The sequence below is a fragment of the Piliocolobus tephrosceles genome, chromosome 7 (genome assembly GCF_002776525.5).
Source record: "Piliocolobus tephrosceles isolate RC106 chromosome 7, ASM277652v3, whole genome shotgun sequence".
Lineage (NCBI taxonomy): Eukaryota > Metazoa > Chordata > Mammalia > Primates > Cercopithecidae > Piliocolobus > Piliocolobus tephrosceles.
In genome coordinates this window covers 53,301,702-53,314,938 of record NC_045440.1, presented here as the reverse complement: position 1 = coordinate 53,314,938, position 13,237 = coordinate 53,301,702, and the positions used below count along the sequence as shown (strand labels likewise).

General features: G+C 37.8%; 1 protein-coding gene across 2 annotated transcripts in view; it reads left to right on the top strand.

Annotated features, from left to right (window-relative positions):
• ALKAL1 (ALK and LTK ligand 1) overlaps positions 1–10,715 on the top strand; it is a 29,006-nt gene extending 18,291 nt beyond the window's left edge. Inside the window, exons 2-5 of one of the 2 annotated variants that reach the window (XM_023184226.2) lie at positions 2,137–2,190; positions 4,684–4,764; positions 6,089–6,165; positions 10,251–10,715. In XM_023184226.2, coding sequence (XP_023039994.1) covers positions 2,137–2,190; positions 4,684–4,764; positions 6,089–6,153 — 200 coding nt within the window. In that variant the 3' untranslated portion in view covers positions 6,154–6,165; positions 10,251–10,715. The remainder of the gene's footprint in view (positions 1–2,136; positions 2,191–4,683; positions 4,765–6,088; positions 6,166–10,250) is intronic. The other variant, XM_023184227.1, reaches the window with a different exon arrangement.
• The last annotated feature ends 2,522 nt before the right edge of the window (positions 10,716–13,237 follow it).

The window sequence follows — 13,237 nt, the reverse complement described above, 5'->3', positions numbered from 1 at the left end:
GACCTATGTTCGAGCTGGAGCATTATCGAAGAGAAGAGGAAAGGTTTATATGATGAAGTACTTTCGTTTTACTGCTGCTTTGTTTTCCTGGATTAGTTTTAATTGTTTGTAAAGTGCAGGTGTTCATTGTCAAATGGGAGGGGAGCTCCGATCTCTCTGCATTCCTGCTGCACCCACACAATCACGCCCTGAACCAGGCTCTCAACTCGCAGAAGGCTGCCCCGAAGTGGGGAGCTCCCTGCACAGGAAAGGTTTCCGATGTCCCTCAGGAGCTCATGGCATGTAAGGAACAGTTAGAATTCCTGCGTCTGCATAACGTGCAGGTTTGCACATGTACCCTAGAACTTAAAGTATAATAAAAAAAAAAAAAAAGAAAGAAAGAAAGAAAGAAAAACAAAAGAGATTGGATGTGACACAGAGGGTATCTTTCGCATCTCCATAGTATTAGGAGTAAGGAAAGTGAAACAGCTACCAGTTGAGAATCTTACAGGAGAAGCAGTATTCTTGAGGGTAGGGAGTTTACTAAAAGCACTAATAATACAATAAATAAAATGTTTTTAAAAAGTGAAAAAAAAAAAAAAAGAATTCCTGCTTCTGCATTTTCCAAGCCTCAGTCACCACTGCCTTGTCCTGGCGCAGTCACACTCATCACCGTGGTGGCTCAGACTCTCCTAGAGGAAGTGACAAACATTCACTTCCCTATTGTATTCTTTTTTTTTTTTTGAGGCGGAGTCTTGCTCTGTCGCCTGGACTGGAGTGCAGTGGCCGGATCTCAGCTCACTGCAAGCTCCGCCTCCCGGGTTTACGCCATTCTCCTGCCTCAGCCTCCCAGGTAGCTGGGACTACAGGCGCCCGCCACCTCGCCCGGCTAGTTTTTGTATTTTTAGTAGAGACGGGGTTTCACCGTGTTAGCCAGGATGGTCTCGATCTCCTGACCTCGTGATCCGCCCGTCTCGGCCTCCCAAAGTGCTGGGATTACAGGCTTGAGCCACCGCGCCCGGCCCCCCTATTGTATTCTTACAATGTTGTATGTTTAAATGTATACCTACCAACAAACCTTGAGGCTCCACTATTTTACTAAAGTTTAAGTTTTCTTTTCCTTTGAAAGAGTTGCACGTGCTCCCAATTGTATAAATTGCATTTTCTGAATGGTGTAGTTTTAGTGAGTACAAGGTAAAGCCTGAGATACAATTTTATTTTTAAATTTTATTATATAGTAAGCCCAAAGCCTTCCAAGTGGGAGAGATCATGACCTATAGTACACTTCAGTTTGTTTGTTCTGGCTACTGGGGAGAAAGACGATTATGGGGAGGAGAAGAGGGGTTAGGAGGCCACTGCCAAGGCATGGTCACAAAAGGACGATGACTTGGGCCAGACTCACGTTGAGGGAAGGAGAAAGAAGTAAGTGGGTCTGGAATAATTTGTTGGAGGTGGGATACATAAAACTAACTCATGGGTTGGGTGTAGTGATGAGGGAAAAAGGAAGTCAAGCATAACTTCTTGAGCTGGGGCCTGATCAAGAGTGATGCCACTTCAGTCAGTCTTTAGTGGACTGAGGAACATGGGGAGAAACAGGTCTGGGCAGAGGAAAAGGAGACCTTCCATTGTGACTGTGAACTTTTGAGAGGGCTGTAAGGTACCCTTCATGCCACAGAGCAAGCGGTGAGGTAGGTGTACTGGAGTTTTGGAGCCCAGGAAATGGTCAGGGCTGGAGATATCAGTTTGGGCTCAGCTAAATAAACTGTCACAAATTCATGTGTTTAGTGCCTTATTAAGTATTTAGCATATTAAGAATTTTTTTTTTTTTTTTTTTTTTTTTTTGAGACAGAGTCTCGCTCTGTTGCCCAGGCTGGAGTGCAGTGGCGCGATCTCCACTCACTGCAAGCTCCGCCGCCTCCCGGGTTCACGCCATTCTCCTGCCTCAGCCTCCCGAGTAGCTGGGACTACAGGCGCCCGCCACTTCGCCCGGCTAGTTTTTTGTATAATTTAGTAGAGACGGGGTTTCACCGTGTTAGCCAGGATGGTCTCGATCTCCTGACCTCATGATCCGCCCGTCTCGGCCTCCCAAAGTATTAAGGATATTTTTAAATGGGAGAAATGCATTCAAGAAATTCTGAAGGTTTTTTTTCTTTTCAGAAATATTCCCAAGAGATTCTAACTTAAAGGACAAATTCATAAAGCATTTCACAGGTAAGTACAAAATTTATCAGTGATTCCATTAACTAAATAAAAAGAATGTGTACAGGTTACTATGTCAGGCACTAGGGATATGAAAATATATGTCTGTAAGGGACTCATGGTCCAGTTGGAGAGATGGACGGATGCTACTAACTTGTGTTAACTGTAATGTAAACCAGCCCTTAACAAGTAATAGAAGTATGAACAACTTTTCAAGAATACACAGGAAGTGAATAATGTGGCCAAGAACTACCAAGAAAGGCTTGTAGTAGACACAGTATTTAAGGTGGGCTTTAAGGGATGAATAAGGCTTTCCCGTGGTGAGAGAGACCTTCTGTTCAGAAGGAGTGCATTGAGTAAGCCATGAAGGCACAGGGTGTGGTTTAGGCAAGGACAGGTATGCATGGACTGTGGGTGGGCTTAGGTATGTGGGATGTATGTGGCCCTGGTCAAATATATGGCTGGAAAGGTAGCTTGGAGTCACGTTGTGGATAACCTTAAATGGCATGCTGGGGAATTCAGACTATGTTCCCCAGTCTGGTGGGGGGTAGGGAGAGAGGGGGCAATAGAAATTTTTTGAACAGGGAGGGACAGACTTTCATATACTACATCTTTTAAAAATATATTTGTTTATTAATTATTATTATTATTTTCTGAGACAGAGTTTCGCTCTTGTTGCCCAGGCTGGTGCGCAGTGGCGTGATCTCGGCTCACTGCAACCTCCACCTCCCGGGTTCAAGCAATTCTCCTGCCTCAGCCTCCCAAATAGCTGGGATTACGGGCATGCACCACCACGCCTGGCTACTTTTTTGTATTTTTAGTAGAGATGGGGTTTCACCATGTTGTTCAGGCTGGTCTCAAACTCCTGGCCTAAGCGATCCGCCCGCTCTGGCCTCCAAGTACGAGCCACCACGCCAGGCCAAAAATATTTTATTTTTGAGACAGGGTCTGGTTCCATTACTCAGGTTGGAGTTCAGTGATGAGATCACGGCTCACTGCAGCCTTGAACAAATAGGCTCAAGGGATCCTCCCACCTCAGCCTCTGAAGTAGCTGGGACCACTGTGCCATCACACCCAGCTAACTTTTTATTTTCTTTGGAGATAGGGTCTCACTATGTTGCCCAGGTTGGTCTTGAACTCCTGGCTCAAGTGATCCTCCTGCCTTGGCCTCCCAAAGCATTGGGATTATAGTTGTGAGCCACTGCACCAGGCCCACCTGCCACATCTTGAGCACAGATAAATACTGTCCCATGACACTGCTTTGTTCTTCATATCAACTTTGTGAATCATTTGCACATCGTCCTATGCCCCAATTTCTAGCAAATCACTGAATTATTGTGAACAGTACACCCCCATATTTACTATTGGCATTACCTCTCTGTTCCCAGTCATCCCAGCTACTTTTTTTTTTCCTTTTACACCTCAGGCCTGTGGTGTAGGAAAGATGTGGTTTGCCCACTTAGTCAAGTCCAAGGGCCCTACGTGTTTATTAATGGAAAGGATGGTCCTGAGGATCAAGTGGAGATGCACCTGCAGGGCACAGGGATGTGTGGGAATGTTGAGCCTTTTGAGGCAGCTGTTCGCGACGTGACTGTGGACCCCACGAGAAGCAGACACCAGAAGGACGGAGGGATGAACATTTTGTTGTTGTTGTTCTGTGTGTATATTTTTTTTAAGAGATAGGGCCTCACTCTGTTGCTCAGGCTGGAGTGCAGTGGTGCAGTCATAGCTCACTGTAGCCTCCAACTCCTGGGCTCAAAGATCCTCCTGACTCAGCCTCTAGAGTAACTGAACTGGGACTACAGGTGTGTGCTGCCATGCCTGGCTAATTTTTTATTTTTATTTTTTGCAGAGACAGGGTCTCGCTATGGAGCTTAGGCTGTTCTTGAATTCCTGAGCTCAAGTGATCCTCCTGTCTTGGCCTCCCAAAGTGCTGGGATTACAGATGTGAGCCACTACTCCCCATCCGGGATGAAAGTCTTGATGGGCCCTACCTTGGATTTAAAGGGAGAGACAAAGGACTTCTCAAGGCCTTGCCCATTCCATTTTACAATTATCCTAGACACTAATAAGACACAAATTACTATAATTAGAAAATAGAATAAATGTCTTGGCATGTAAACATTAATTGCTTTAGATAAAAACAGAAAGTAGAAACCAAAGATACTTACTTTTTGTACTTCTCATCCACTCAATTTGCTCTCTACAGCCTTTATATTTTCTGTCCAGAACTTTTTCCTTTTAATTTTTCTACATAGTTCTACTACATATGAAGATTCCATTATGTGAGATGTTGAGAATGTGGAATGAATTTAGATTATTTTTCATAGACCGCAACTCTACCTCCCACAGACTCTGGGTGGGGGAGGAGCTCTCAGGCACGTTCTTTTAAGGGCATGGAAGTATGTAAAGTGCTGTTATATTATATCCACCCATAAAGTGCTAGGAAATTTGTTTGGAAAACATGCCTATGTTTATAATAAGCATTCTTTTCCTGTGCTCTAGGGCCAGTCACATTTTCACCAGAATGCAGCAAACATTTCCACCGACTCTATTACAATACCAGGGAGTGCTCAACACCAGCTTGTAAGTAACTTGGGTGGGTTTTTTTTTTTAAAAAATATCCAACAATAAATGTGTGTAATTTTAAACTTCAAATGTCTGTGGATGGGAAGAAGTAGACTAACCATTGACATTCTATTTATAACACTGATTTATAATACTGACGGTACCTAAGGTTTGTGTGTACTGTTGCTGTAAGGAATGAAACCACATTCTAATTGGGAATCTATTCAAATCTGATAATAGCCAGATTTCCTTAAAGACCAAAGTGTTTGTTAGGATTTAAACATTTTATCATGATTCAAATTCTTTGGCATAAATAGGGTGCTGTCTCAAGTAAATGAAAAAAAAAAATGAGATGACTGTGAACTCTAAGTAAAAATTTTTTCCTAAGTTATTTTAAAGTAAATATTTTTATATCACATCATTTATATAATGATGCTGGATTTTTCTGAGTAATGATAGGATGTAAAGTTTGCTATAATGAATTCTTTTGGATACTTAAGTTACTGAAGTTAATAATAATTCTAAACATAATTTTTAAGCGCTATCATTTAAAGTGCCAAGATTATGACTATGTGTGGTAACTCTGTTCGCTGTTTCTAAATTCCTTTCTAAGCCTCAACTTTCCTTTTAAAGAACATGAATTCTAAGCATTTTGTTTCTTTTTAACTAGATTGCTCATCTTCAGGAGTATTGACTTTTACTCAGCATGTTAAGTTGTATTTGTTATAATGTTTTTCAAAAACAACTTGTGTTTAGGCCAAGTGGGATGGCTCACGACTGTAATCCCAGCACTTTGGGAGGTCAAGGCAGGCAGATCGCTTAAGCTCAGGTGTTGGAGACCAGCCTTGGCAACATGGTGAAACCCTGTCTCTACCAAAAATACAAAAATTAGCCAGTCTTACCATCTGGCTTCAAAATAAAAATAAATAAATAAATAAATAAATAAGTAAAAAATCCAAAATAAAATAAAATAAAATAAAATAAAACAACTTGTGTTAAATGGCTAGAGAAAGTCAATCACATTGGATTACAGGCAGAATGACTAATGGTAACCAAACATGGTGGAGAAAGCACATGCTTTGGCATAAAGCTTTTGACTAGTTATGGGGTGATTAATTAATATTCTGAGGCTCTTGTCTCACCTGTAAAGTGAATATAGGAATAGCACTTTCCTGATTGTGTTATTAAAAGAATTGATGAGAAAATCAATTTTCACCACTTGACATAGTAGGTATTTATTAAATTGTAGTTATTGTTATATGTATTAGTGACAATAATAACAGGATTTCCCCAACATTTCTAGTAACTCTATACATAATTTACCTTTAAATGCTTTTCCTAGATTACAAAAGATGTGCTAGATTGTTAACAAGATTAGCAGTGAGTCCACTGTGCTCCCAGACCTAGCAAACCTACCCTGTGAGTATATATGTATTTTTCTTATCCTGTTTAATAGTCTAACTTTATTTTTTTAACATTTTTTTCCTTTTCTTTTTAGTTGACACATAATGATTGTACATATTTATGGGGTACAGTGTGACATTTTGATACTTAATCAAAATGTGATGCTAATTTAAAATTTAATTTAAATATATAATTTAAATAATATAACAGCACTTTACATACTTCCATGCCCTTAAAAGAATGTGCCTGAGAGCTCTTCTCCCCACCCAGGCTCTGTGGGAGGTAGAGTCGTGGTCTATGAAAAATAATCTAAATTAAATTTTAAATTTTAATCTGAAATTTAATACTAATAAATGTTTGATATGCCTCAAACATTTATTATTTTTTATACTATGAGCATTCAAAACCTTCTTTTGCAGCTTTAAAAAAATATACAATAAATTATGGTTAACCAGATTCACCCTACAGTGCTGCAGAGCCCCAGAACCCTCATGTCTAGCTGTAGTTTGTATTCACTAACCAACCGCTCCCCAGCTGTGCCTCCCACTCCTCTTTAGCCTTTTTTTTCTTTTTTTTTTTTTTTTCTGAGACAGAGTCTCGCTCTGTCACCAGGCTGGAGTGCAGTAGTGCAATCTCTGCAACTTCCGCCTTCCAGCTCCAAGCAATTCTCCTGCCTCAGCCTCCCAAGTAGCTGGGACTACAGGCACGTGCCACCATGCCTGGCTACTTTTTGTATTTTTAGTGGAGACGGGATTTTATCATGTTGGCCAAGCTGGTCTCAAACTCCTGACCTCAAGTGATACACCCGCCTCAACCTCCCAAACTGCTGGTATTACAAGCATGAGCCACCATTCCTGGCCCTCTTTAGTTTCTAATACCCAACATTCTACTCTCTACTTCTATGAGCTTAATTTTTTTTAGCTCCCTTATATGAGTGAGAATATTTATCTTTCTGTGCCTGACTTACTTCACTTACCATAATGTCCTCCAGCTTCATCCATGCCGCCTTGAATGGTAGCATTTCATTCTTTTTATAGCTGAATAGTATTCCTTTGTGTATATACACAACATTTTCTTTATCCATTCATCCATTGATGGACATTTAGATTGATTGCCTGTCTTGGCTATTGTGACTAGTACTGCAGTTAATATAGGGGTGCGGGAATCCCTTTGATATACTCATTTCTTTCCTTTGGATAAATACCCAGTAGTGGGATTTTTGGGGTTATATGGTAGTTCCATTTTTAGTTTTGTTTTTGAGAAACTTCCACACCGTTGTTCATAATGGCTGTACTAATTTACATTCTCACCAACAGTGTATAAAGGTTCCTTTTTCTCTGCTCCTCACTAGCATTTGTTTTTGTCTTTTTGTCAATAGCCATTCTAACTAGCATGAGATAATATCTCATCATGGTTATGATTTGCATTTCCCTGATGATTAGTGATATTTAGCCTTTTTTTCATATATTTGTTAGACTTTTGTGTGTCTTCTTTTGAGGAATGTCTATTCAGATACTTTGCCCTCTTTTAAATCAGATTATCTGGTTTTTGCTGTTTAATTGCTTGTGTATTCTGGATATTAGTCCCTTGTCATCTGGATAGTTTGCAGATCTTTTCTCCCATTCTATATGTTGTCTCTTCACTCTGTTAATAGCCTAATCTTCTTAAGAAAATGTTTGAATAATGTCAGAAGCCAGGAAGCCTATTTTAGCAATACCTGTGAACTTAATCTATGGATTTTTCACTAAGTGTTAAAACTTGGTCCAAATGAAAAGACCTTTTTAATGATTTAATTTAAAATATCCTCAGCAGTGATTGAATTAAAGTAGTTTTTTGACAACCTTACCAGCCCTGAGAGATTTCCAAAAATCTTTCAGCATTTAGTGTTATTTCATGACTGTGCAGAAACATTACGCAGATAGACATTAGATGAACAAAAGTACTTATACAGTTCTGTTTTTTAACTGTCCAAAATATATAATAAAAATGAAGCCAGGTCTTAAAACTTTGGTACAGTTTTGGTACTCTAAGTAGGAAACAGAGAGAAGATATTGTAATAATAAGAGAAAAAGCAAAGAATAAAAAAGATAATGAACATGTAATTATTTCTTGCTCTAGCCTATTACTTTACAAGAGTGAAATGGTAAACCAGAATTTTCATTCTGGCTAATTTATCCTAGGAGCCCTTGGGCAATAAAGTATTTGTACAATCCTAAATAAATTGAATGTAAATTTGTAACATTTATTTTAAAAAGTAGAATCTATACAAAATACTGAAAGATACTTATTTCTTTGCAAATAGTTCTCTAATCAGTAGTTCTTTCGCAGTGTAGTACCAAGTCAACTTTTTTTGGGTCAGCATTTCAGTACCATGGACAAGTCCTTTTAAGGCAACTGGTTCCTCAGTTGTGAAGGTGGGAGTGAAAGTCATAAGACGATGGCTGGATGGCTGGGCACCGTCGCTCACACCTGTAATCCCAGCACTTTGGGACGCTGACACAGGTGGATCACTTGAAGTCAGGAGTTCGAGACCACCTTGGCCAACATTGTGAAACCCTGTCTCTACTAAAAATACAAAAATTAGCCCTGTGGTGGTGCGTGCCTGTAGTCCCAGCTACTCAGGAGGCTGAGGCAGGAGAATTGCTTGAACCCAGGAGGTGGAGACTGCAGTGAGCTGAGATCATGGCATTGCACTCCAGGCTTGGCGACCGAGCAAGACTCCGTCAAAAAAAAAAAAAAAAAAAAGTCATAGAGGACTTGTAGTCTAAAATTAATCATGAATATTTTGAACTGGCCAGTGTAACTCAGTATCAATATCATAAATAAATGCATGGGGATTTACTTAAACTATCTCACAGTTTTGTTGTGACAATTACTGAGACAATCCTGGCCTATTATTTTTGCTATACTTAGTCTTACTTTAAAATTGATTATTACACATTAATGATAATAATTAGAACTGTTAGTTCTGCATGTCTACAGTTGCTAAATTGAAATTTTTTTTTTTAGATTAAGAAAATCAACTAGATTATTGTAGTGGCAGGATACTTAATTCAATTACTCTCAACCTACCTGTTTCAAAGCTTTTTTCTTTCTTTCTTTTCTTACCTGTTTCAAAGCTCTTTTCTTTCTTTCTTTTTTTTTTTTTTTTTTTTTTTGTGAGACAAGGTCTTACTCTGTTGCCCAGACTGGAGTGCAGTGGCTTGATCATAGTTCGGTGTAGCCTCAACCTCTCAGGCTCCAGTGATCCTCCCACCTTAGCCTCTCAAGTAGCTGGGACTACAGGCTCATGCTACCATGCTCATCTCATTTTTTTTTTTTTTTTGGTGGCAACAGAGTCCCACTATGTTGCCTAGGCTGGTCTCGAGCTCTTGGGTTCAAGCGATCCTCCCATCTTGGCTGCCCAAAGTGTTGGAATTACAGACATGAGCCACCTTGCCTGGTTTCAACTCTTTTGAACAACACAAAATATGAATCAAGATAATTCACTTGGTTATTGAAATTACCTAAACCAAGTTATATTTATCTCTTTCTTTGTTTTTAATATATTCCATGTAAATGAGTAAATTTACCTAAAGTCTCCAAACAACACAATACTGGAAAAGTTTTCCCAAACAAGTGCTGTATTATAATTTAAGATAATGTACACAAATTTACATTCTCCTGGGCTAGATCATAGAAGACAGAGCTGATAAACATGACTTTTAAAAATTATAGATTTTAGAGACTTAGTGATTTTTCTCTATGAGTTATCTGTTTCAAATTATTTATTTAATAAGGCTTGCAATCAATATTACAGATTAATAAATGTTAGGGATATTTAATGAGTTGTTCACAAGGTGTCAAGTTCTTTTCTGTTTTGATATGTCTAGATATCATAAATCTTTAAGGGAAAAGTCAATATTTAAAGTCTCTAAAAGTACTGATCAACCTTCCTGCCCCTCTGCACACACATTAGTCTGCATTCTCAGGATTAGACTGTAAATTAGGAGTCCACAGATTCTTTAAGCAAAATAAAATAAACTATTGAAACTGTACATATTTATAAGTATTCTAAAAACCAGGTCATAAATGATATGGTTCTTCTTTTCCCCCCACAGGCATTTCCTAAGAATGTACATCTAATTTGAAGAAAAAGTGCCTCAAATCATGCGAAATGTAAAAAAAAGATGAAATTTATAATTTTATGGATATGAAGATGAGTAAAATAAGAGACTTCCCAGAAATAACTGATAGCTGTGTCCTGTCACAGAATGGAGTCTTTCTTGCTTTATCTTTTTGTGTATACAGTAATTTATAATTTTGTAAAACAGAGCTTGAATCACATATTGAAAATTAGATATTAAAAATTGTGTGATTGTATTTTATTTTTACTAGATATATTATTTTCTTCATACAGTTTAACATTCCAATTAAACATATAATTGTGTAAATTATATCTGAGAGTACCAGTGAGAAATAATGATTTTTTTGTATATGACTGTTAGTAATATATTTGTCAAATTATCATGAACCAAGTTGAATTTTATAATTCTTATTTAATATTTAAATACATTTATTTAGAACTTGTCTTCACTTGCATTAATTTGAAATGTGAATTTTATTAAAGCTGAAATATGAAAAAATGTGTTGTTTCCTTTGAATTAAAGATGTTTGTAATAGAGGTTATGCTTTTGAAGTGTGATTACCATATATGTATATGTGTATAAATATGTATTGTTTGAATTGATCATTAGAATCCTGAGACAATTTCTGCCTTTTAAAGTTAGAACATCTGGTATTGCTCTCTTAAATACAAAGAAGTCCAGTTGTTCTTGGACTGGCAAGCTGTATATCAAGGAGTGAGAGTAATGTATGGGTGGCCTGGATGCTCTGTTTAGAATGTAGCAGAAGACTCTGATGCAACCAAGGAGTTCTATTTAAAAACAACAATGAAAAAAAAAATCGTGAACCTACAACAAAACAATGGAGAACCTCCATCCCTTTAATGAGTAGACAAATCATGAGTTGCTTCACAATACCTCAACAGTGCAGTCACTGACTTTGTATCACTTGCCAACTGCTTGTGTTGGTGTCATGAAGACATATGTATCTCTGTGCCTCATGGAAGCCATCATTTCAATTATGCAGTGCCTTTTGTCTCTTGCATAACTTCCAGACACTGTATCATGTCTTATTTGTGTATGTATACATACATTGTCCTTTGTTCCTCAGAAAACCAAGCTAAAAAAATGCCCCTTGGCTTCAGGAATATTATGAAGCTCCATTCTCAATTTTTGGTTTTACTTATTTTGGTCTATGAGCAAAGATTTACAAATAATTAAGTTTAAAAATCTGAGGTGGGGGAGAAAATTCTGCAGTAATGCTATATAATAATGAAAAAAGACTACTTTTTAGTTAATTTTACTTATAATAATTATAATACTATATCTGGGAAAATGAAGTAGTTTTTAATTGTAAGTATCTAGGGAGCTGAGGACTGTTTTTATAAAATGAAGAAGCTGTTGAATGATGATATAAAAGAACTTACTGGTGAGACATATTTGGCTGAAATACAGAAAATCGCCTAAAGGGGCTTCGTGATTAGTGTGGTGTTAATAAAATAAATGATTTCAGATGCAATTCTATGAAATTAGATTTTAAACATTCTCATAGATGAGTAGTATACCTCAGGAATGTGTTCCATGCTATATATTTCTCAAAAACACACAAAGATATATTAAATATTACTCCAGTTAAAATCATGTTTATTTTACTACATGATCCTCATTTTCTCATTGTATTAATGAGAAAATTTTCTCACATGGACAAATGAGTGATTGAAATGTGAGTAGGGTAAAATATTCATGGTTACTTGGTAAAGTAATATCCACACATCAGAGAAATGATCTCATTGTCTAAGCAGCAAACCAGGAGGTTAACAATGTTTTCAGAATGTTTAGAGCTACATCAACTAAGGGGGCTGTTCTCAACTAGGCACTTAAGAGATTTAGGCAAACCACCCTGTTAAACTTGGAGCTGTCTGTATAATTACCTAACTTTCTACTTCGTGTAGATCTTTTTGTTTGAAAGGCAAAATGTAGTTAGTAAAGCTACTCCTTGAGACACTCTAGAAGAGAGGAAGTGGGCTTTAACCTTGGGGTGGGGGAGAGGAGGTGTAGATGTCCTATCATTTTCCACATGGTAGAAAATGATTGACTGGAAAATCTAACCCTATCTAAATTAGCCTTTCCCCACATTTTCTGGCTTAATTTGCTTCAAATCATTATCAGTCTACGCAATCACACTTGATGGTTTCTTATCTACCTCGTCACAATAAATGACGATAAATTTTCTCTACAAGAGAAGAGACTGTCTTCTGAAGTATTTCTAGAGCCTACAACAATGCCTGGTTCATAGTAGGTACTTTGTGTAGTGATGGAATAAACAATCATCTCATACGCCAATGAATGAGATTAACGAACATTGTAACCGGTAATAAAAAACAGACAATGACTTATGAAAGCACTATTGAGCAGTTGTCTAGTGACTCATCAAAACTTTTATGTTTTCTATGAAAACGTTGTGTTTACCCACTTCATTTCTACTCCTGTAACTGCTTCAATTTATCTAACTCATGGATTCAAAGAACTTTACACTGGCATTGAAACTCAGTGCCTGTGGGCCAGGTGATTAACACAAGTGATTTGATTGTACCACAGAGACCCGATGCAGTCTGGGGTAGAGCAGGTTTGTAGCCCCACTGCATCTCACTGGCCATGCTGCTAAGTGAGAATGCAGGCTTCCTTTTGATTTTTCTAGGAAGACTGCAATCTGGATTTTTATGTGAAACATCTCAGTTTCTAAATGTTGGCATTTACTAGAAAAATTCCAATGTATATGCTAGCCAAAAAAAAAAAAAAAAAAAAAATTGGAGCCCTGTTTGAGCCTATTTGGCTCAGAAGCTCCTATTATTTGAAATCTGATGGACATTTTTAACTTGGGAGTTTTTCAGTTTGACTTCCTTTCATCCTCTTTGAAGAACTGGGATCCCTCTTCTGTCTGGTCCCTATGGAGATTTAGTGGTGAGTTTTATATTTGTGCCTTG